This window comes from Pimephales promelas, chromosome 19 (genome assembly GCF_988280905.1).
Source record: "Pimephales promelas chromosome 19, fPimPro1.hap1.1, whole genome shotgun sequence".
NCBI classification, from domain to species: domain Eukaryota; kingdom Metazoa; phylum Chordata; class Actinopteri; order Cypriniformes; family Leuciscidae; genus Pimephales; species Pimephales promelas.
In genome coordinates, this window is record NC_142787.1 from 14,027,560 (window position 1) to 14,053,154 (window position 25,595).

The following is a 25,595-nucleotide window of genomic DNA, read 5'->3' on the forward strand; positions in this document are numbered from 1 at the left end:
TATCTGCTTTAGCTAGTCGATATTACCCAAAAACACAGTAGTAATTAAAAGTTTGGGGTCACTAAGATTAAAAAAAAAATTGTATTACTTCAATTCAGCAAGGATTCATTAAATCGACTGCAAGTGACAGTAAAGACATTTATATTGTAAAATATTTCTAATAATATTTCAAATAAATTGTGTTTTATTTTACTTTCTATTAATCAAAGAATCCCCAAAAAATATTAACAACTGTTTTCAACATTGTTAATAATCAGAAATGTTTCTTACTGTGTAAATCATCATATTAGAGTGATTTCTGAATGATCATGTGACAAGGAATAAATTACATTTTAAATAAATTGTAATAATAGCTCACAATATAACTCTTTTTAACTATTTTGATCAAATATATGCAGCTTTGGTGAGCATGAGAGAATACATATATATAAAAAATAAAAAAAATCCTCACCAACCCCAAACCTTTCAGTAATGGTTGTAGATGCGTGTTTAGTACTAATGTATCTACACTGTTTAAAAACTATTATGCAAATTACTTTATAATATTAAGCATGCATATATAAGCAGCTCATAGTAAAAGAGACAGAATGCTTCTACCTCTTTAAAGCGAAAAACCATTCTGAAGTATTAAAGAGCTCAAAAATATCTTTATTGTCACTTTATCAAGAATTGTACAGTCAATTTCTAAACACATTGGAAAAGTCTGAGCTTCCTTCAAACAGAGCTGACCTTTGGAATTACAAAACCCCGCTGTTACCATGGGAACAAGGACCCGGAACGAGCAAAGGAATAGCGGTGTGTGATTAAGAGACATGATGACGATCAATCAGAGAGCGAGATGAAGTCAGCGAAAAATAATGAGATATTTTATGAGCAAAACACACAAATGATCACAGGGATTTGGGTAAATCATAAAAATGTGTGATTCTTCGCTACTGGCAAAATCAAGGATTCGATCAGGAGATGGTAGAAGAGATTTGTTTAGCACATTATGGCGATGCGTACACAAACTCGCACTGATATACGGATCCTGTCCGGTCTCATTTAGACAGGAGGCTTAATAAATAACTAAAACATTCTGGTACGCTGCACTGCTCCCATGACAACAGGCCAGACCGCCCTCTAACACATGCATTGGCTGCCTTTAATCAGCAAGACACGCCCACATTTCCTCCCCACACACGCACGCACGCACGCGTTCATACACACTCGCATACACCCTGCTGAAATGAGCAGACTACACTAAGGGAAATCAAACTACACAGGGCTAAAAATCGCAATATTGCACTTGTATTCACACTGCTCACGCTGAGGACGCGCCGCTGGTCCGTACAAACTCAGAGTTAGACCGCAACGGGTATGAGAAGTCTAGAATGACCGGAGTCTGATCCATTCGTTCCAACTTCAGCACAGATGGGAAAACCACAATTATTTTTTCACGGCGGGACAATGTTATTTGGGAGGCTGAGGGCTGCTAGTAGTCCAGGCAGAAAGCAAACTTCAGTCCGATCTGGTCTAGAAGCACAGATTGATCTAGAACTACAGCGATTCTGTTACTTCACTGTGGGGTATCCTCTCTGTCCCAAACGCCCAGGTCGAGCATGGCTGCTGGGAACAGACTGAAGAAGACAGAAAAAGACATTTGTGTCAGTTTCTTTATGTGACAACATCCACAACATTCACCCTAAAATGAAAACCAAGTCATCATTTACTCACCCTGGTGTTATTCTAATAAAGCCATATACCATTCTTTCTTTTATGGGCCACAAATTCATTTTTCTAAACAAATGTCCCTTTTTAAAGGAGCTGTATGTAAGAAATTTATTTCAAAATAGTCATAAAATGGCCCTGATATGTCACTAGACATTAAGAATTTCAAATACTTATATCACTGACAACAGTAGCCCGGCCACGATATTGTCATTTATAAAGTGAAGTTGCAGCCCTTGACTGATGTTGATGTTGTCATGTTGTGTTTTGGTCTGATGCTCCACCCTCCACATATCTACCAATCACGAAGTCAGTAGTGTTGCAGCATCCCGGTTGCCAGCTCTGCTCTAGTTTCCACAGCTACAGATACAAACGTGTGGGATACATTTTTTTTTTTTGGATCCTGCAACCTATTATCTGGTAACCTTGAGTCAGGGGGAGGGGGAGGGGATACACCGCTCTGCAGTAATTTGAAAGTGATTGCAGTACCAGTTTTGGTCACAATCTTACATACGGCTCCTTTAAGCTTTTTAAAAAAGACACAAAAATGTCACAGAATGAACCCATGCTTCAAATGTAATTTTGAGGGAATACGAGTGGGTTTGGAATTGAATTTGACCTCAGCCGTTGATCTGTGCTCGACTGCGCATTCATGAGTCTATCAGCACCGCAGTTCAATTTGTGAGAAATCAAGATAATAAAAATGCGGCATGAAATACATCTTATGAACCCTCTCCTTTGAGGTAAATAGACCCATTTTGTTGGTCGCAATGAAGTTATGGTGTTCACATCTGTCAGACAAACGGAGTTCCAGTGCAGCGATACTCAGTGAAGAAAGAACACAGATACATTTTTAGGATTTTCTAGGCATTGTATTTCATGTTTTATTTTTGGTAAACTTGATTTCTCACAAATCGTCTCTAATAGAAGACCAACAGCCAAGGACAAGAATTTCATTAAATAATACGTTAAATTTCTGTTGAAATTTCTGTTTTTCACTAAACCCTATACACGCATCGCATTCTATGACACTTTTGCATCTTTTTTAAGTCACTATTTGCTGCCATTATTTGGATAAGCACGAGCGGGTCATGCGGCATTAGAACAACACCAGGGTGGGTAAACGATGACTTTATTTTCATTTTATGGTGAACTATCTCTTGAAGGCAATACACTATAGGGAAAACAGCCAAAACACACATTTAAGTGTTTATTACACTATCTTTTTGCATCTGTAGATTTCAAAAACAAGACATATCTTTAAATGCTGTTTTCTCAAAATGAGTTTTTTCTCCTGCACTGAGCCAGAAATCTCCATTTCAGCAGCATCTTAGATCATATCTATATTCTACTTTACAGAGGAGTTTGTTCAAATATCATTCGCCTGATTTACATAACCTTTTCTTTCTATTCAACCATAAAACTGGTAATTAGAAACAATTGTCTTAATGTAATGTGATGAATAAACTAGGGAACTATGGTGATATCTATTAGTATTTATTTTTTGTTGCCTGTGGTAAATATTTCTGTTTATTACTGTTTTGATACAAATATCATTTTTCATGTTAATTTAGAAAATTTGCATTAACTAAATTTTACTGTTTTATTTGAAAATGCATTTTTTACAGTAAAAAAACACTTTTATAAAAATAAAAAAATAAAGTAAAAGTAAAATAAAGTTGAAATATCAAGAGCAAAAATGCAATAGAAAATAAAACTGGCTATTGTATTAAAATAAAATCGTATAAAAAAAAAGAAAAAAACATTTTATTTCAGCTAGTAGCAAAAGCAACATTTTGTAATGTTTATTTATTTTATACTAATATTGTTTCAATTAACAAAAACGATTTTTAAATCATTTTAGTTTTGGTTAAAAAAAAAAAAAAAATCAAATAACATCCCTTGTGAATCCTACCTGTGCAAACTGGGAGGGGTTATAAAAGGTCACGCCCCCGGCAGGTGGAGCTGCTTGCGCTGGCGGCTGAGCGGGAACCTATGAGAACACACTTGTGGTTACCATAGGAACAGAAAAGCAACATCACCACCATGGATGCGGACGGCCATGTCCACTGAAAGTCATGATTAGCATGCAGCATGTGATTGGTTAATGTATGCATGCACCAAAAGGGGGCGGAGCCTCAATCTTCAGCACGCCTCTGAAAGCCCTTCCTATTGGCCATGTACTCAGTCAGGGCTGCTGATAACACAAAGGTGTCGTGCTGGAGGTGTGGCTGCAAGTGCGTGATGTTAGAGGCGTGCAGACAGCATGTGTGCTCATGTTTTCCTATGCAGCATTAGAAAGCACTGCATAGCACTGTTGTTTTACCATTGCAGTGTGTGGAGAAGGTGTGTGTTTCAGATAAGAACCAGCTGAAAGTACCTGATTTAAATGCTGACTCACTTCTCGAGATAGAGAACTCATTGAGCTAGAACGTGACAGCTAGAAGAGCAGGAATGAACGAAACAAACAAAAACACCACAAACCCAAATTAATCTCATGCATCGCTTAAATCACACATCTCTTGTCAATCATTACAATATGATTACATCACGAAAAGTGGTCTCCATGGCAACACCTCACTAGCATGTAATCCTTTAACATGCGTTCTCACTCTCAAACACACTCGCACACACTCATGAACTTTGTGTCACCAGATCTCAGATAATAATCAAAACCCATAATCATGGAATACAAGTAGAGAAGCAAGATCAAGTGTATGTGTGTGTTTCAGAAGCAGTAAGTATACATGTCAGCATATGTGTTGTTAAAATTATGTTAATCTGCATTAATGGGTGAAGGAGCAGGGCATGACAGAATGAAGTGGCTTTAAAGAAAAAGCTGAAAGAATGATCTGACCTCTCCAGACTGGGTTCCCTCCGGGCCGGGAGGCAAAGCATTCGGATTAAACATCTAGATGGAAAACACACAATCATTATAGCGGAATGCATTTCTGTGAATGCATTTCTGTGAGATGGTAGTGCTGACACGTTATCTGATATTAGAATTCATTAAATAAATAAATGCCAATCAAGAAATCGTCAAGAACCAAATGTTAGTTGAAAAGCCTCAGTTGAATAAAATAAGTTGAGATGTCAAGAGCAAAAATGCAATATGAAATAAAGTGGCTCTATAAATAAATAAAATTAAAATAAAATGGCCAAATGCAAGAAAAAACAAACAAACAAACAAACTGGTGAGTAAATAAAATGTTAAAAAATAATTAATACAATTTATTTTATTTAAAGTAAATAAAATGTGAAAATAAATCAAATACATTTTATTTACCTTTCTGTTTTTATTTATTTTTATTACTCACCAAAGCAATATTAGCAAATCAAATGAAAGAGATACACAATGTCAACAACACAAAAGCTCAAAGAATGCTGTGCGGCTCGAATTTGCAAGAAAAATATGGCTAAACAAGTCCGGTTGTGATCAAACTGAATTCTGGACACAGTCTGTGTGTTTATATGTGGTGTGTGTTGCAGGGCAGATGTGTGTACCTGTGGCACGGTGGCACTAGTCTGCTGTGTGTTTTCACCACTGGCGTCTGGAATGCTTCCCTCCATCGGCTGCTGCTCACCTGGGGCTGAAAAGAGCAGTGTTAGACTTCACACATACATAGACTGATGCACATAAACACACTGATGTACACACACACACACACCTGCAGCTGGTGTAAAGAGGTTGGTTGGCATGGCCATGGGTGCGAGAGGAGCAAACAGGTCAGCAGGTGGTGGAACAGCAGCGGTGGGTTTAGATCCTCCACGACCAGGATTCAACACATCCACATAACGGCTCTTTGTGCCTGAAACAAACACACTTACTAAACAGCCAATAGAGTTTTGGTTGGGGGTGCGACAGATTTAAGATAGAGAGACTTCTTTTTAATAGCGTCTTTGGGTTTAAACCGCTTTAGCTCAAATATAAATAGATTTCAGAAGTTGGATTCATGCTTATTAATCATTTTAATTCATTTCAAAGAATTGCTTCATTGATTAGTCCCTGTGAACCATTTTATGTTATTAATATTAAAAATATAAAATATTCATAGATAAATGATGTTCTTTACTATGTTTTGTTGTATTGGTATATAACAAATATCATTCTTCTTGGTGTTCATTTAGTGTAAAACATGCCTTGAATATTTTTAAATAGGTTTTTACTATTTTAGTTTCATTTAAAAATGTATAAACATTGTATGGTATTTGGCTATTTTAGTATTTTACATACCAGTCTAATTTTTATAAATATTTTGAATTTCTTCTTCATTTTAATCTGAAGTCTTCAACTCCCAACAGCTTCAACTGGATCGCGAGGGAGGCTGGAGATATTGAGTCTGAGTGGACCATGTTCTCCACCTCCATTGTCTACAAGGCCGCTCAGAGCTGTGGCCGTAAGGTCTCTGGTGCCTGTAGAGGCGGCAATCCCCGGACCTGGAGGTAAGGAATGCCGTCAAGCTGAAGGAGTTCTATCAGGCCTGTCTGGCTCGTGGGACTCCTGAGGTAATTGACAGGTCTCAGCAGCCCAAGCAGACTGCGGCCCGGGTGGTTGTGGAGCCAAAAAAATTGGGCCTGCGAGGGCTTTGGTGAGGCTATGGAGAAGGACTATCGGCTGGCCTTGAAGAGATTCTGGCAAACTGTCCCTTGCCTCAGGAGAGGGAAGCAGTGCCCTACCAATGCCGTTTACAGTGGAGGTTGGCGGCTGTTGACCTCAAATGGGGATGTCGTCAGGCCGTGGAAGGAATACTTAGAGGATCTCCTCAATCCCGCCGTCACATCTTCCACTGAGGAAGCAGAAGCTGAGGGCTCAAAGTTAAACTCGTCCATCACTCAAGCTGAAGTCACAGATGTAGTCAAGAAACTCCTCGGTGGCAAGACACCGGGGGTGGATGAGATCCGCCCTGAATACCTCAAGTCTCTGGATGTTGTGGGGCTGTCTTGGTTGACACGCATCTGCAGCATCGCGTGGCGGTTGGGACACTTCTCAGCCTGCCCGTAAAAGTCTATGCCAGGGTACTGGAGAGGAGAATACGGTCGATAATAGAACCTTGAATTCAGGAGAAACAGTGTGGTTTTCGTCCCAGCCATTGAGGGTGTTGGAGGGTTCATGGTAATTTGCCCAACCAAACCACATGTGCTTTTGTGGATTTGGAGAAGGCATTCGACTGCGTTTCCTCTGTGGAGGGTGCTCCGGGAGTATGGAGTCCGGAGTTCTTTGCTAAGGGCTGCCCAGTCCCTGTATGACCGAAGCACGAGCTTGTTCCGCATTGCCGGCAGTAAGTCAGACTTGTTTCCTATGCGTGTTGGACTCCGGCAGGGCTGTCCTTTGTCACCAGTTCTGTTCATAACTTTTATGGACAGAATTTCTAGGTGCAGCCAAGGGCCGGAGGGTGTCAGGTTTGGGGACCACACGATTGTCTCTACTTTGCGGATGATGTTGTTGTGCTGGCCCCTTCAGACCAGGACCTTCACTGGGACGGTTTGCAGCCGAGCAGCGCCTTCAAATCCGAGGCCATGGCCCTCAGTCAGAAAAAGGGTGGCTTGCCCACTTCAGGTTGGTGGAGAGCTCCTGCCTCAAGTGGAGGAGTTTAGTTTCTTGGGGTTTTGTTCACGAGTGAGGGAAGGATGGAACGGGAGATTAACAGACGGATCGTGCAGCTTCTGCAGTAATGTGGTCGATGTACCGGTCTGTTGTGGTGAAGAAGTTCTCGATTTACCGGTCAATCTATGTTCCTACTTTGAGCTTTGGGTCATGCAGGGGTGGTGATGGCGCAGTGGATAAGACACATGCCTTTGGTGTAAGAGACCCGGGTTCGAATCCACTGCGAGACACCAATGTGTCCCTGAGCAAGACACTTAAGCCCTAGTTGCTCCAGAGGCGTGCGACCTCTGACTAATGGCGCTTTTCTATTACCAGTACCAGCTGGACTCGATTCAGCTCGCTTTTTATTCCGTTTTCCATTGCAGACATGACCGCCACAAATAGTACCCGGTCGTCATAGCGATGCCTTTCGTTCCTCGTTGCCCTATCAATCTCTCGCAGGATCCTCTCTTCGGCCACCAAACAAAGGAAAGTGCACCTTCTCGTTTAACCACGGCGTAATCTTCCAAGTTGCCATAATAATAGTAGTTAGTTCAGTAACTATCTCTGGCCAAACTATTTAAAAATAGCGGGGTTATTCTGGATACTCCATCTGGTGCATGTTATGATGACGATTCTCTCTGACCAATCAGCAGTCGGCATTGTTTTCACGCGACATTTTAGTATCGCCTTAGCTCGTTCAGAACCTCGCCGGAGGTGGTACAAAAAATGCTAAGTAAATTAACCGGCCCCAGATAAGCAGAAGATGCTGGATGGATAGATTTTAATAATTCTGAAAGTTTTAGTAATTTTATGTGCTTTTGTCATTTGAATACATTTTTTTTTTATATTTCTATTTATTTTAGATTTCATTTATTTTTAGATTTCATTTATATTTTTCCACAAATTTGTGAACTTCTTTTGAAGTTTTGAAATTTTACAACTTCTTTTATTTCAGTTCTATTTTGAGCCAAAGCAAAGGTTTTTAAATGTGATATTCAATTAAACTTTATTTTAGCTTTATTTCAATTCACTAATTATTTTTAGTAGTTTTAGTTCGCGACATCAGCAATGACCTTTTTGGTCCAAATTATGATTCCTCAAGAAAAATAACACCCTTTTATTTAATATATGAATTTATGCGTTTAATATCTATTCTGACTCCCCATGTGACTGGTGATATACCTGCTCTCCTGGAGAACATATTGACTGGTGGCCCCATCGCTGGACCCCCTGCTCCTGGTGGCCCCATCCCTAGGCTGCCCATCGGAGCTTTGGGGAAGCTGGTAGGTGGAGGGGGAGGGGGTTTGCTCTGAAACACAAACAAATTCCATCTTTCACAGTCATACATGCATGTAAGTTTACAGCATTTGAAATGCATGAACTAATTAATCTGCTGTACCTCTTCCTCCGGCTCATCTAGATTCACCCATTTCTGTTTCTTTTCATCCCAAACAATCTGAAAAATAAACGCAATCTCTTAATCAATGCCATGAAACAAGACGGGTATTGATAAAGAGCAGGAATATGTTGGAAGTATGTGCCTACAGTTTTGTTCTTGTCATCTGGAAGGTGCGCTTCATTCTTCCGTTTTGGATACAGCCAAGTCAGCCAGCCGCTGCCACCCGCTCCCTAATGAAGAAAGAAAACGTAATAAGACTATGCAAAATTCATTAGAATCATGAAAGATTTCCTAGTCCATATCCAGTAGGTCTCTGTATATGTTTATATGCAAGTATGTACCTTTTTGGGAGAGTCTTTCTTTGTCTTCTTGGATTCATCTTGTGTTGGAGCCTCTGGGATAGGTGGGGGAGGAGGAGAACCCTGATTGGCTAGCGAACTGCTGCGGTCCCGTCCAGAATGATTGGACGATTCTGACATAGTGCGAGACCGACGACCCGATGTCTGCAAATAAGGACAGAATCAGAGATGTAACACACAATGCAAGGTTAAAACTAAGTACTCTACTGATCAAAAGTTTGGGTGGGTAAGATTTTAAAAATGTTTTTGAAAGTCTCTTTCACTCCCCAAGGCAGCATTTATTTGATCGAAACCGTAATTTTGTGAAATATTTTTAAAGTTTAAAATAACCGTTTCCTGTTTCAATAGGTTTTCAAAATGTAATTTATTCCTGTAAATCAAAGCTGAATTTTTTAGCATTATTACTCCAGTCTTCAGTGTCACATGATCCTTCAGAAATCACTCTAATATGTTGATTTGCTGCTCAAACATTTCTGATTATTATCAATGTTGAAAACAATTGAGCTACTTCATTTTTTTTTTTTTTTTGGAAACAGTGATACATTTTTTTAGGATTCTTTGAAGAAAAGAAAGTTCAAAAGAACAGCATTTATTTATATTTTTTTATTACACGTATTTTATTATACGTATATTATTATACGTATTTTTATATTTTTTATTTATACGTATTTTCGGTCACTTTTGATCACATTAATGCATCCTTGATGAATAAAGGTAATAATTTCTTGAAATAAAACTGTACATAATCTTACTATATACAGACCGACTGTACCATGTGTATCGATGATGACTGTGAAGTGGTTCTCGATCTTCTGCCTGGGCCCTAAAACAAACAACAACAGGAACCAGTTTAATACATTAAAATTCCATTAAAAAAAAAAGTAACATAACTAGCTACTTTATGTAGGAGCAATGTAACAAATGTAACGCAGGGTGCAGGAAGTAAAGATGGACTAACAGCTGTTACATTTCAAAGTATTTCATGTCATGATAAATACAACTGAAAACCCAAGTAAACGTAAAAACTAAAGCAAACAATGTTTTACATTCCATAAAAAGTAATGATGCAAATTAATTAGCTACATTTTTGCAATGTAACATTCCTTTAAAAAGTAATAACAGCCAGAGTTAGTTGTAATAAATATGGAATTCTGGGTTTCTAGGTTATTATAACTCACCATGCGCGCCATTTCATCATAAAAGTCCTTCCCTTGTGGAGGGGGGCCACTGAATGTCGGCGATAACTGAGGAAACTGCTGAGGAGAGGAAGGGGCAGAGCCATGTTCAGAACCATGCACCTGATGTTGCCCTCCCATGGGCATCTGATGTTGCCCTCCCATGGGCATCTGATGTTGCCCTCCCATGGGCATCTGATGTTGCCCTCCCATGGGCATCTGATGTTGCCCTCCCATGGGCATCTGATGTTGCCCTCCCATGGGCATCTGATGTTGCCCTCCTGGCGGCATCTGATGTTGCCCTCCTGGCGGCATCTGATGTTGCCCTCCTGGCGGCATCTGATGTTGCCCTCCTGGCGGCATCTGATGTTGCCCTCCTGGTGGCATCTGATGTTGCCCTCCTGGCGGCATCATTTCTGTAGAGTTGTACGTTGGCATTTGTGGGGGTATTTGCTGGGGAATTTGTGGGGGTATTTGCTGGGGCATGGGTGTGTACTGCTCATGTGTTTCAGGTTGGTACGTTGCCACAAAGTTTGTTTGTGGTGGCCCTGGGTAGAATGGAACACTTTCACTTGGAGGCGGGGCTTGCTGCGGAGGGACCGCCCCATCCTGAAGAATAGTAGGAGGGGCTAAAGGAGACAGTAAAATAGATGGTGAATGATAAAGGAATCAAAATAGATTCTTCTCAGGTTCACATTACACACTGAATCATACCTGGTGGCATGAGTTGAACACCACCTTGCGGCACAACGGAGGCCATGAGAGGATTGTGGGGATCAGGGGTCAGAGTTGAGGGGTCAGGTGGGCTGCAGTGGTCTTCTGAACTGGGCGTGCTACAGGGATAAAGCTGTGGGGTGCTGCGATCCGCACGGAAATTGATCACACCGTCCTGAATGGGACAATAACATGAATGTGATCAGAACATCTAATGTGATTTTTCTGAAAAAATAATGATTGCAATATATAATGCTGCAGGTTGGCTGTGCTTCTTTTGTAGGACTGCACAATTCAGTCAAATATTTTGCAATTATATATTATTTATATATAATTATATTATATTGTATAATTTATATTGTATTCTTTTCACCAAGCCATATCACGATTTCGATTTTATTTAGATGAATCAACCCTATCTAGAATTATGCCATAAACTTAAAAAAGAAAATCTTTAATTTACTGGTACTATGCATGCAGGAATAGAGTATTACATTTTCATAATGTGCATCACTAGCATGGGGACTTTACTTTTAGATAAAAGAAAAGACACACACCTTGATCTGTCCATCCAGTTGTCTGAGATGCAGTAACCAATCAGGCTCTATAAACAACTCCTGCTCTGGTCTCTCCTTCAGCTGAGGGTCAAAAAACCTCAACCTCAGAGACATCTGTAAAGAGACACAGGAAGAAAGATTAGACACCAAAGAAATGCAAACGTAGAATCCATAGTCTTGGTTTATGTACCTGTATGAGCTGACTGATGAACACAGGCGAGTAGTACTCAGGTAGGTTCAACAGAGTGCGTGAAATGACCTCACAGTAATGGAAGGCTTGAGCACAGAGTCCCGACTCCGCCAGTCGACATGCGTAGATGAATTTGAACACCTGTGCAGGTCAAAGGGTAAAAGGTCATGACCTTCTTGGATTTGTTCAGAAGGTACAGATAGGTCCAGCATGCCTAATTAAAGAGGCCACAGAATGGTTTTTAATGGTTTCCTTTAGTATGTGTAACTTATCTGTGCATGAATGAGATCTGCAAAGTTACAAAGCTCATAATCTCACACAAAAGGGATTTATTCTATTTAACAGAGAACAATGCTCCAGACCTGCCTAAAATGCCTTGATCGAAGTCCAGATATTATGTCCATAAACGTCTGAGACATAATTTGAAATATTAGCAGAATGCCTGTCTAAATGCATAAGCAAAGAAGAGTATTGCTTCAGTGAACTGTAGTGTTGTTACCATGTCGCAATTATGTTAAGGGGCATTACATTTACACCACACAACTGAGGTGTTGGGCCAATCACAATGCATTGGGTTAAAAAACAGGAACTAAGTGTTTGACAGACTGGGAATATAGAGTTACTGCAAAAATGCACAGTATGTGAAACTTTTGGGGTTTTTTTAACATTAAAGCATGTTAACTTATTCTAGTGCAATAAGTTAACATGCAATGGCTTTTTAAAATAGCAAAAACTTAAAATAAAGTAGTATTAGGGTAAAGTAATAACGAAAAAGACATTTAGAAAAAAAAAAAATCAAACAAAATAATAAATAATACTAATTAAAAATATTAACAAATACTATAATAGTATGTTAATGATAATTTAAAAAAAAAAGTTTTTGATAACGCCCCAACACGTTAGTGATGAAAACATCCCTAATCGAGTGAGTGCATGTGTAAGTGTTCATCTCACTTGGAAGTTGGGCAAAGAGAGGGCGTGAGAGCCAAGGGACTGGGCGTACTCGTACGATTCTGTACGCTGAATTGCCTCTGACGAGCAGAACTTCAAAAACGGCATGCTGATAGAGAGAAGAGAGAGAGAGAGAGAGATAATGGATGTTAATGCAAATAAATGTGTCCACTGTTTGCATGTATATCACTAATCAACTGTACGTGTCATTACACACCTGTGATTGGAGCTGATGAGGACCATCTTGGTGCTTTTCTTAGTATAAACACCAAAGCCCACCTGAGCCATCAGGTAACAGAAATGGGCTGCATCCACTAGACCTTTAGATGCTATAACAAACAGAAGATTGTTGACTACAGATCCAGTGCGGCACCCACAATATGCGTGTTCACCTACATGACAATACGTTTATTTACCTAATGTGTCCCCCATGGTTGAAATGGTGCGGGTGTCAAGATCCAGAGTGTGTGTGAGGTTGGACAGCACCATGGCCAGATGAGGGCGCCAATCGCCCCATTTTTCATCTCCGCAACACTGCCAGAAAAAAAAAAAAAGATGACTCACTTGAAGAAAAGAAATGTATACATGACTGTATTAACATCCACAAAGTCTCTCGTACAGTAGCAGCAGCCGGCATTCGTCCTGACATGAGCTGGTAAACCGTCTGAAGAGGGTCGTTAATAGGCAGGCTGTTGGCAAACCTGGCAACGACAAGAAGAACCACAATTTAAGCAAAAACTGTGTGTTGCTTTAAAAGCATAGGTTGGTGTAAGTGGAGGTGGTTTACCTGGTCATGACACGGGCGTGTGTTCTGTTGTCCATCTTACTAGCCAGTAACAGCGCATGTCCCCACAAGCCTTTCTTCATAGCAGACTCTAGAGCATCCTAACAAACATATACAAATTATATACAAATTTTTCAAATGTCTTTCCACTTTTAACATATGGTTTTGTCAGTCTGGAAAACTCTCATCTAAAAACATAAGTATTGTTGAATTGATAAAAATTCAACAAACCAATGAAGAAATATATTACTTGCAATAATATTATTGTACTGTAAACTATTGTTTTAATTTAATAATTATAAAAATTGTATCATTATTCTTATTAATATTTTATAATTATTCAAAATCATATTTGTATGTATTATTATTTAAATGTTACAAAATGAAGGGAAAAAAATATATAAGAAATATCCCTGTAAAAAAAAATAAAAAAATAAATTAATTAATAGCAATAATAAATGAAGGTTACACTTTAGTTTAGGGTCCAATTCTCACTATTAACTAGTTGCTTATTAACACGCATATTACTAGGATATTGGCCGTTTATTAATACTTATAAAGCACATATTAATGCCTTATATGCCTAATACTGTCCCTCCCCATACCTAATTTTTTTACTGCTTATTAATACAAACTATTAATAAGCAGTAATTAGGAGTTAATAGCAAGTTAACAGTGAAAATTGGACCCTAATCTAAAGTGTGACATCATTTTATTTTACAGAACAGAAAAATTACTTAAAAAAAAAATACTAAAACACAGAAAAATCACAAGCATGTGCAACCGTAACTGGCCATAACCACAAATTAACATAATCTGAAGTCAAACAGGATATTTAACAAGAAACAATGTTGGCCACGACTTTCAACATTTGAAAAGGAAAGACATGTTTTGTCTTGCCTTCTTGCGGCCGAATAGTAGCAGTTCTCTGAAGCGCTCCGTCTCCTTGCCGACATTCTCGGGCACGCCCATGAAAGTGTCTGATAGGAGGGATATTGGCCCCGCCTCATCCGCTTCAGCATGCTCTATTGCCTCGTTGTTGAAGTCGATGAGATTAGCCTCATTGGGGGATTTTCCCGGCAACCAAACAGAGCGATGCTCTTTTAGCAACAGGTCAGCAATGTCCGTTCCCACTACAGTCTAAAACAAACAAAGCTCACAATTATTAATGGTTTCTATTACACTAATCACATGACTACATGCCAAATAAATATATAAATTAACATTAAATATTAATTTAACTGATCTCGAACTTGGGTTTGGACAAGCAACCGAACACGATTCACACTCTTAGTTAAGTTAAGGCCTGCACAACCACTCACCCCATTCTGGCGACACAGCAGCACAATGAACTCCCAGATGAGGAAGGCGGAGTCTTTGTCGATGAGGTCATCGTTCCGCAAACACTCTTGGGCTTTGTTCTGAGCAAACTTTATGACATCCACCTTATGAGTCTCCTCTCTGTTGACACAAACACACACGAGATGAAGACTGTTATTTGACTGTGTACGTGGCTTTGACAGTGTCAGACTATACGCGTGTACACCTTTATTCAATAAATAAAGGATGATTCTTACTTGACGAGTGGGCCAGGGAATGAACGCATTTCTGCCTGCTCTGAAGAGTCCTGCAGAATCGTCTGGAAATAACATCACAGGCAAGATATCAGATGCAAATAATTTCATTGAGCAATTATCATGGAGCTATTTATAACCAATCACAAAACTACACTCTGGAGGAGTGCTGGGAAATAATAATAATAATTCATTACATTTATATAGTGCTTTTCTAGGCACTGAAAGCACTTTACATAGAAGGGGGGATCTCTTGACCGCCCACCACACACCAGCTTATTGGTGGAGAGGAGACAGAATGATGAAGCCAATTAGTATGGAATTTTTTTTTGTGAGTCAGGACCACGATTTAACGTCTCATTCAAAGGACGGTGCTCTTTGACTGTATAGTGTCCCCATCACTACACTGGGGTGTTAGGACCATAGACAGTAAAAGAAATGGCTAACGATACACCTAAAGTTACAGGGTATTCCACCATTTGGGGCATTAAGCTCATTTTTCACCGCCCCTCGAGTAAAACAATTGTTCCTTTACCGTTTAGGAAACCATTTAGCCGATCTCCAGATATGGCGGTACCACTTTCACCATAGCTTAACGTAATTCATAGTATGGCAACAATACTAGGGGTGGAACAGTACACAGAAGTCACAGTTCAGTTCAGACATCACGGTTCGGTACGATTTCGGTAAAATGGAGTGAAAAGCAAATCAGAAATCTAGAAGGCATTTCTATAAATGTCTTAAGCCTTTTATGTTTTAAATAAGTTTTATTAATAAAGACATAGAACCAGTTTATTTATAGTGCACTGATAATAGTTTCATATAATTAGTTTATAAATTAAACTAATAATAAAAAAAAACTTTGATATATGTTTGGTAATTGTACCTGTATGAATTTAAAATGAATTTGCTATATTGCAGATCAATATATTTGTTTTCCTTAACTTTAATTAACCCTAACTTTATTCTCATCAGAATTATAAATAATTGATTTCCGTATAAAATAATAATAATACCAACACATTTGATTGTTTTTAATCAACGCATAACTTAAAAATAAACAGATTAGTGCCCTGTTTTGAGGACGAGAAATGAAAACCAATGCGATGTGATGAATGTCCAAAAGATGGAACTCTGAAACGGCCACCTAGTGTTAAGTATGTCATTTGTCAAACAATAATCAAAATGAGAAATAATCATTGAACACATTTTTTTTTAGCTGCACCCATGGTTAAATTATTTCGAATATGGCGAAAATGTTTAAGATTAAATTTGACTACCTGTGCTACTTTTTTTTTTAAACAAAGTGTTGGATCAAGGACTACCCCAAGATATTTAAATTCAGATACTAAATCAAGTCCCACTCCATTCAGAAAGACATTTGATCTTATTATTTTAACAGTGCGTTTTGAGAAGCACATGCATACATGTTTTTCTAGTGTTCAGCATGAGTCATGAATCCTCCTTAACCTTCCTCCACATAAACCAAAGCCGCTGTACGATCAGCAGCTGCTTGTTGGATGGTTAATTAATTAGATAAACAAGTTGTTTTTAGAATTAATGTCCTGGAAAAATGCTTGAAATCATTAGATACGAGTGAGTACTTGCAATTGATGATTTATATGTCAGGGAATTCACACTCTGTTCCAGTTGTTACCTCCATGCTGTGGATTTCCACAAGTGTGGGCTGACCAGCAGAGGGCAGATTGGGTTGGACAAGGATCAGTTGACCAGCCGGACCAAACCGAGCACAGCGGTGTGGAATAGAATACTTCTCTGGGGTCAACGGCCTTGGAGGAGCTGAAAAAAAGGGTGAGAGAAGACACAGAGGAAGAAAGGAAGCTTCTATTAATGGTAGAGCATGTGGATGTGAATTTCATGCTTTATGTATTTTAGTGATACAGGGAATGCTGGGAAACACTTTTTCGTTAAATAAAACCATATTCCTTACTTGAAATAAAGCAACATTTCTCAATTTCGTTGAAGTATTAAAATATACTAAAACTATATAGAAAAAAAGAATAAAATAACAAAAAAACAAAACAGTTACTAAAAAAATAAATAAATAAATAAAAAATAATAATAAAAATACTAACAAAAACTAATAATAATTCTAAAATACCACTGTGTCAAGCAATTAACCTCTAAACTACATAAATGAGTGGTATTTTATAGCAAGTTTTGTACCTAAAACACAGAAACTGAAAAGAAAATCCCAATATTAATTGCAACATTATGGTGGATTTATGGCAAGCTTATGATGACTGCTTTGTGTTTGTGTGTAATACTTACGCTGATCTGTGGCAGTCCAGGTGTTGTCAGCAGGGTTGTAAGGAATCTGACTGTAATTTGCAGTATCTGAGGGGTTAGTATACTGGCTGTAGGTGTAATCCACTGGAAGAGTGGTCCCAGTGGTATCATAGGCTGCACTGACCAAGTCTGGTTGACTTCTGTACACCTGACTCTGCAGAAAGAAGAAATTTGTTAAATACATTATGCAGATACACACATTAAACCACACCTAAACCACACAAACACAGACCTGCTGTGACCGTGAACTGAAGCTACTGCGTCGACTGTGTGATGAATGTACACTGTGCGCTGATTGTTCACTGTGAACCGAACGGCGGTCAAATTCATCTGCGTACGGGTCACGCCGGCGGCTGTCATCATCAAAGCTGGAGTCATAACCAGGGTAATACCGCCATGGATCATCATACCCCTCTCGTCCCCTGGTAATGATTACGATGAAAACTCAGTTAGAGATGTGTTAGCATGTAAAAAGAGATATAATGTAAGGGATTGTACCTGTTTTGATATTGTTGGTTGTAATATGCCTCTCCTTTTCTGTAGCCATCAAGATCATAGTACCAGCCATATGTCGGATCATAGTAGGCTTTATAGCGTGGATCATAAGCAGCATTTGGATCATACCACCTGCTCTTATCTGCATACACAAACACACACCCATAAGAAAAAAGTAGAAACACCACATTCAGCCCTTGGATGCATAGAGAGCAGCTGTCTGTAGTGCAGAACAGTCTTTACCTCCATAGGCATCATACTGTCTCTTATAGTAGTTTGCATAGTATTCATCATAGGCACTACGGCTGGATCTAGAAAGGTCTTCTTGATACCCCTGTCTAAGATCAAAAATTAGAGAGAAAGACAAGGGAATCATGTTACTGATTGTCAAAAACAGATTTGAGAATGCTTTGAAACCAGGGCTTTTGGTGCAACCCAGTTCTGATGTTATCACTGGTTTTCTTAACACAGCTGCACACCACCAAACCACATCAGACACTAGGTCTGATTGAAACATTGGTCTATGTTTGGTCTAAGTGGTGTGCTCAAAAGCCATCCTGTGAACCCAAAAGTGGACAGAGATCTGCAGGGTCAGAGGGGTAGATACAAACTCGGATTGCAACCAAGCAAATTGAACTAAGTGTAAAAACACTCTTTCACCTGGAGTTGGGTCTGTCAGAGTATTGGCTGGTTCTAGAACTCGGCCTCTCTGGTTGGCGCTCAGCCTCCCGGTATCCAGGATTTTGACCATCATACCAGGCATATCGAGGATCTCTACGGTAGGGATCATCCTACAAAATCAAAATAAACAGGACTAAAGTAAGGATATTTTAAGAAGTCAAGTTGGTACAAGGTGTGCTAGCATTTAGAAGCTTCAATAGAAAGGGTAGAAACACATTAGATAACACTGCACCTGATAGTAGTTTTGAGCTCTAGGATCTATAGGGTACTGGGGTGGGTACGGCAACCTTCCATCGTGGTACTCAGGGTAGGCTCCTGGGTAGTATCCCGCATAGCCCGGAGCAGGGGGAATCGCAGAAGGAGCCCCATAACCTGACTGACCACCTAGAGATGAAGGAGGTCTTTGTGGTTCCTGAAGTGGCTGGGGGGCATAGTTTCCAGATTGGGGTGGGTAAGATAACGGTGGGGCAGATCCAGGTCCAGTAGGAGGGGCACCAGGATGAGTTGGAGGGACCTGTGGAGGAAGCTGGTGTTGAGCTGGAGGTGGATATGGAGGTTGGGAGGTGCGAGTTGGATCATTGTCGGGATGGTTGCTGGAGGGTCGTGGGGGGTTAGAGATCTGCTGAAGGGGCAGAGCCTCGTTGTCAGACTGCCCACCCAGCTGTGCATCTTTGGTGACCTGCAGGTAAAAGCCAGGTGTGTTATTCACCAAGCCCGCAGGATGAGCTTTTTGAGACACCGCGGGTACTGATGTAACCTGATTTGTGGACTGTGGTTGATGCATAGAAAAATCAAGTAACTCATAATTTGAAGGTTGATTGTGATTAGTGGCGGCAGCAGCAGAAGGCGGAGCTTGAGAAATAGAAGGCAGAAAAGATTGGGCATCATCTCTAAGAGACTGGCCCCTTGAGAGAACAGGTCGGGCTGCTTGAACAGAGGGCTGAACATCTTGGGCCTCTCGTGCTAGATTCAAGAGGTCTTGAGTGGAAGAAGGGTTGAAGTTTACTGGTGTCTGAGAAAAAAGAGGCTGCAGCTGATTTGTTGGAGGAGAAATCTGAGGCATTTGACTGATCACAGAAGACTGAACAGGTGTTGCTGTCTCTTGAGGACTTTTCTGATTTAAAGGTTGCGAGAGGTTTGTAGAGGAAACCAAACTGTAATTAGAGGAAGGTGGCGCAATCAACACAGGCTGGTTCAGAGCCTCTACGGGAGGCGAAGTTACTAGCAAGGAGGCATATCCTAAACTTGCCTGAGGCATTGAGTCTGGCGGAATCTCTAGGTTTTCAGAGGGAGGTTGTGGATCTGGCTTAGCTGAATGTAAATCAAGAGGGCCATCCTCAGGTGGCTGGATGACTTCAGATGGATGTGCTGGAACAAATGTTGCCGCCAAAGAGGGTGCTGCAGGGGCTAACAGTATGTTAGCACCTAGACTGGCAGTATCATTTTGAGCCCAGAGTGTAGTAGCGGGACTCTCAATGGGGCGTCGTGCTCCCTGAGCCCGAGATGAGGGTCTGCGTTCCGAGAGGTAAATGGTCTCCAAGTTGTCTGGGGGTTGTTCTAAGTTGCCATGCTGCACATCACTTCCACCCTTTTCCATTACCATACGTGCACGATCAACCTCAGCAGGTCGAACTCCTACACCGTGTGATCGGACAGGCTCAAAGGAGGAATTTGCACTTGCCTGGAACACACCAACTGGTTTAGGTGGGCTAGGAGTTGGGAAAGTAGCACTTGCCTCTGCAGCTGGGTTGGAGTCTATTTGTTCAAAATATCCACCAGTGGAGGAATGCAAAGGAGGGTGATCTGGTGGCCGAGGACTCTCCTGTTGGATGAACGTCCCCACTAAACCTTGCTGTCGCCGCGGGATGTGGCCACTGCTGTGAGGACCATGTCCACTGCTGTGACTGACGTTGCTGTAGCTGGATGAGACACTTGCAGAGCGGGCAAGATGAGGAGCAGAGTCAGGTGTCTCCAAGTTAGCCCCCCCCTCAAAGGCATGGCTTGAGGGTGGCTCATTAGGCAGCACTTCCTGGTTTGGAACACATTCCAGATTCTCCACCGAATCACATGGCCCTGCCCCAGCTCGAATGTTACCACTGTCATTCAAATACGGACCGGAGAACTCAGTCATCGAATGGAGAGGGTGAAGAATCCCATTTACACGCCCCTCTCCTGACAGTGTTTCTTCATTTTCAACATCATTTCCCCCAAAGAACATTGAGAGAGTTCCAGAGTCACTGGGGACTTCAGAGTAGGGGACAGGGCAGGCACGCTGAGACTGATCCTGGGGACTCTGATTGAACCATGGCTCTGAGGGTCCACCTGACTGACTGAAATAATTCTGAGCAGGGAAGTGGGAGTTCTGTTGCAGAGTTGCACAGGGCCCAATCACATTCGGTTGAGCAAACTGACCTTGATACTGAGATGCTGTCAAAGGTGGGGCTGTGTGGGGAGAGGGGGCAGAGGGTGGGGCTGTATGGGGAGAAGGGACAGAGGGTGGGGCTATGTGGGGAGAGGGGACAGAGGGTGGGACTTGAGCTTGGAAATGCTGAGATGGGTGATCACTGGTTGGCTGAAAGTAGTTTTGAACGGAAGGTGGACGGCTTCCATGGTCAGGAACCCAGTGAGAGGGTAGGGGAGGCGTTGGCTGAGATTGAAAAGGAGTCTGGGATTGAACTGGAGGTGTTGGGGCAGTGGAGGGTTGATGTGATGGACTAGAACTGAAAGGAGGAGCAGGGTTAGGCAACTGTGCAATATAGGGCATTGATTCTTGTGAATTAAAGTATCCTGGTTCTGCAGGAGGAGGGTTGGAGCTTGGTGATGGCTCTAGGGGAACAGGTTGCGGTGTAAAAATTCTTGGTGGTGGGCCAGGAGAGGCTGCCTGCGCTGTTCCTGGAGGCGGCCCTTGTAGTGGAGCCATCGAGTTGAACCCTGGCAGGGGAGGGCCTTGCATGGGAAGTGGGTTGCTGTTTGTGGGTGGAGCTTGGCTGCCCCCTGCCATGGGCAAAAAGCTTTGTCTCCCAAAGGCAAAAGGATCTGTCACTGGCTGGGTGGGTGGGGTAGCCTGTGTCATAGCAGCTGCAGCCACATGTTTGTGGGGTCTGTTTCTTCTGAAGGCATTGGGGCCACCAGAGGAAGGCGGGGGTCCACTGGCTCCAGGAGGGGCTGCCCGAGGAGAAGGCTGCATCTTTTACACTCACAGGTCTCCAAAGTGTCTTTACTTACTGGAGATCTCACTATAACAGAAAAACACAGATAAATGTCATATCTTGGTGCAAAGATTGTATGGTTACACCACAGGGTTTCCCCGTTATCAATATGCATCATAAGAAAACATATCCAAAGTTCAGCTGCGCATCTAAAATAATAATGAGCATTCTGCTTTACACATCATGCATGCAGTCTATACTGTATAAGAACATAAAAAGGTGTCACTAGTGCACACAAACATAGCACTTCACCCATTCATGAAGAGGGAATTCACATGTACGTAAATAGTGTCGATTTTGATTTCATGCTGACTTTATACACAAGTTTCTTCTCTTGAACAAAAATATCATCACTCCATCTAGGCCTAATTTTCATAAGCCTTAGGATGAGCAGGTGTGACTGTGAAGTCAGCTGTACTCTACTATGTTGGCATATAAACAGTCACAACACTCAGAAACCAGATATCAGACACACTGTGGGCCGGGTGTTAGAAAGAAATGTGCATTAAGTTACATTGAACTTTGAAACCTGTCAGACATTTCTTAAAGCAGGGGGCCTCACCTCTACAAGTGGATAGTTAAATCGACAACCGTAAAGGTTTATAAGTTTATAAAAATACAATGTTTATTATTAAACAACAATGTAAACACTACACGCTATCATAGCTTTAGTGAACTGTCTAAACCTACGTCATAGTGACAAACAGCATTGGACAAATGTTTGGGCACTCTTACTGTAACGTACTGAATATAATGTTTCCCATGATCTTTGAAACCTTTTGATTTAAAAGCTGATGCATAAATGCTTTAGATTAATTTGCTATAACTTTTGAAAACAGTTTATTATTCAAAGGTTTCTTAAGCACTAAATCAGCATATTATAATGATGACTTTTCAATTTTCAAAGACATTTCAACTTGGAATTGTGGAATTCTAATTGACAATATTTAAAAAAAAAAAATCCATTACAAAAACGTTATTTTAAATTAAAAATTATATTTCAAAATATTACTCCATAACTGTGTTTTTGATCAAATAAATGCCCCAAACTTTTGAACACTACTAGTGTATTTGCACTTGCATGAATGTCTTTACAAAGCTCTTTGCAAAGCTGGAATCTAAGCAATTGAAGAAGCTCAAATATATGGTGATTTTGATTTGTTAACTTTTGTAACATAACATTATAGTTACTTCACATACGGATGTAGCATATGTGTGTCGTTTCATACTTTTGATATAAAACATGGGAAATAGTAATAATCAGGAATGAGTAGGTGTCCAAACAGTGATACTGTCTCTGCTTACAATTTTAACCTTTATGGAACACAAAGATATAACACTGCATATGGCAGTTAACGATACTGCAGCAAGATAAGGAGGACAGTGGAATTTCTGGAGCCCAAGGGATGATAATTCAGATGTTAAGGTTACGGATGACAGTCTTAATTGTGTTGCCACATAGTGGACTACTTTTCTTAGTCATTTACAGGCCCAGATGGAATCTGCTGACTTTTTGTTCTGTCTGCACTGATTTTGACATGTAATGACAGCATCATAGTCATATTATCCTAAATGTTTTTAATCAAACACATGCAAGGTTAGATAATATATAATGACAGGTGTCAGGTTCCATCGAGTGACTGAAAATTTGTCATATATTTACATTTATATTTTACATTAATTTATACTGCATTATATCCGGCTCTAATGCGGACACGTATAGCGTTGGATTGGATTTACCCACTGATGTCACATCCTGCTCTTTAATTCCTGTCTCTTCAACTAGATCAGCAAATGCAGATAAGAGAGGTCTTGTACTAAAGTATTTTAAACAAACAAAAATAAAGACATTGTGATAATGTGGATCATGGTTCAGAGTAGAATGAGTAGGCAATAAAGTCAAAACAAAACACACACACGATGAACTTACAGCAGTGTAAAGCAAGCAAGGCAAAACAAATATAAAAAAAGCAGTAACGTTAGCTAAAACACAACATAACGAATCAATAGAACCTGCAAATTAAAATACGCACCCTGATAGAGATTAAATGGACATGTCACGAAAAGAAACACAAAATAATAAACATAAAAAATGTAAATAAGAGGATGCGAAGAATTACAGATGACAGCTGACTGGGCCACTAGCCGTTAGCATGCTAACAATTCTATTTAATCCCTCGAAACATAGGACTCTCTAAGACCAAACATACAGCTCCACATGGGATCCCTTACCTGTTATCTTCCAGTCGAGATGCCCAGATACAAACAAAACTTGATAAGAGTGCGGCTGAAGCTGAGATTCTCAAAAAAGTGCAGGACACAGCGGCTGACACTTATCCGCCATCTTGGCCGAGCGCGTCCTGCTTGGCTACGTGTACATGTGACGTCAGGAATAGTTCCCGTTGGCCCCGCCCCATTCACGATAAAAAAAAAAACATAAAATATTGCATGGCCACCACAATCTGATCAATGTGGGCTGTGATATTTGTTAAAAACAGACAGTAATAAAATTATGCTATTAAAAGTTTACAGTACCGTTATTACGAAGACATGATGGACAGACTGGCCTATAGCTAAATACCGCCCCCTCTTTGTGTCGGAGTGTAATTGAGGATTTAAAGAGATTTAAAAAAAAAGTATTTTCGTTTATTCACCCTCATGTTGTTACAAACATGTATGAGTTTCTTTCTTTTTGATTACAAAAGAAGATATTTAGAAGAATACACCCACAAGACACAAGACAAGACAAGACACCCACTGACTTCAATACTATTGGAAATCAGTTGGTATCGTCAACTGTCTGGTTACCAACATTCTTCTAAATATCTTCTTTTGTGCTCAACGGAAGAAAGAAACTCAGGTCTGGAACAACTTGAGGGTAAGTAAGTGATGACAAAACTTTCATTTTTGGGTGAACTAACCCTAATATTGCACATAAATAAAGTGGGCAGGCTTCAAAATTTATTTAGATGCACAACACAATTAAGAAATATTTCTCTAAAATAAGTTCTATACTGTCAAAACACCAGGTTTTATGTCTGACATAGTCACAAACTTTTATCTATCTTTTTCGATTACTTTATCAAAGATGGATTTTAGAGGATAAAGAGGATTTCAAACTTATTTTTTAACAATCTTTATCAAAAATATATTATTACTTGTTATATTTTAATCAAACTGAGTAAATGACTCGAAATTTTTTAAATTTCCCTCTATGAAATCTTCCAAATGAAGTTTCATTTATGAAATGCAAGTAAAATACCAGTTCTTCATCATTTGTTTAATTCAGTTTCTAAACCTGAAATTGGTATTTAACAGGCATGATCAGATACAAGTAGCTGATTTTCTTAATTGGTGTTTCGCTTTTAACATAACACTCCCAATTTTTTTTTACCAAATAAATAATAATACAAAACAAGTCAGAAAAGTTTTTACACAATCTGGAATATTTGGAAAAACCTTGCAGGGACTGCAACAGCTTTAACATAACTAGTATTAAATGTAGCCTATACATTACACAAACTAAAATAAGGGAAGGGGGGGGGGGGGGATTTAAGCATGCAGCAGAAAACATGAGATTTGCATTAAATACCAGGAGAAAGTAAGCATGTACAGAAAATATACAAAATATACTTAGTAGAGGTCCTGGGTAAGATTTGCACTTCATTTAGCGGAAAATATCTCAACTGTTATAGACTAATATGACCCCATTGAACAACATGTGATGTGTGCCAAAATCTCTAACCGGGACGAAAGTCCTGAAAATGACCACAATAGGTGACACTTATATCACAATAGAAGTGAAAGGAACATTTATTTTTATTTTTATAGAAATTCTCATACATGTCTACCAGTTTAATCTTCATATTAAGAGAAATACCTTTTGTATTACACTTTATC

The 25,595-nt window shown here is 40.0% G+C and overlaps 1 protein-coding gene across 6 annotated transcripts; it reads right to left on the reverse strand.

Moving 5' to 3' along the window:
* Positions 1-627: 627 nt before the first annotated feature.
* Positions 628-24,085, reverse strand: sec16a (SEC16 homolog A, endoplasmic reticulum export factor). Of its 6 annotated transcripts, XM_039657392.2 has the most exons (32): positions 23,928-24,085; positions 19,736-21,722; positions 18,719-19,165; positions 18,466-18,596; positions 18,049-18,143; positions 17,809-17,947; positions 17,543-17,732; positions 17,293-17,464; positions 16,658-16,800; positions 15,004-15,065; positions 14,749-14,887; positions 14,327-14,566; positions 13,430-13,527; positions 13,262-13,343; positions 13,059-13,176; positions 12,860-12,971; positions 12,646-12,751; positions 11,692-11,832; positions 11,502-11,615; positions 10,945-11,119; positions 10,234-10,859; positions 9,819-9,878; positions 9,038-9,199; positions 8,843-8,926; positions 8,697-8,753; positions 8,480-8,606; positions 5,379-5,519; positions 5,215-5,300; positions 4,568-4,621; positions 4,091-4,150; positions 3,626-3,703; positions 628-1,619 (listed from the first exon to the last, which is right to left on the reverse strand). In XM_039657392.2, the coding sequence occupies exons 2-32, from the start codon at positions 21,671-21,673 to the stop codon at positions 1,554-1,556; spliced, it is 6,243 nt and encodes a 2,080-aa protein (XP_039513326.2). In that variant the 5' UTR covers positions 21,674-21,722; positions 23,928-24,085; the 3' UTR covers positions 628-1,553. The 6 variants fall into 6 exon arrangements, with proteins under 6 accessions (XP_039513326.2, XP_039513323.2, XP_088979908.1 ...); XM_039657389.2 differs by having other exon boundaries at positions 9,828-9,878; positions 18,719-21,722; XM_089123782.1 differs by having other exon boundaries at positions 4,112-4,150; positions 18,719-21,722.
* Between the last annotated feature and the right edge of the window lie 1,510 nt (positions 24,086-25,595).

Excerpts from the sequence above, each read along its gene's own strand:
- sec16a (XM_039657386.2), bottom strand. The coding sequence starts at position 21,673 with ATGCAGCCTTCTCCTCGGGCAGCCCCTCCTGGAGCCAGTGGACCCCCG. Across the intron at positions 13,344-13,429 it reads CACGCCCGTGTCATGACCAG|GTTTGCCAACAGCCTGCCTA; the intron begins GTAAACCACCTC and ends TGTCGTTGCCAG. Across the intron at positions 3,704-4,090 it reads TGAGTCAGCATTTAAATCAG|GTTCCCGCTCAGCCGCCAGC; the intron begins GTACTTTCAGCT and ends GTGTTCTCATAG.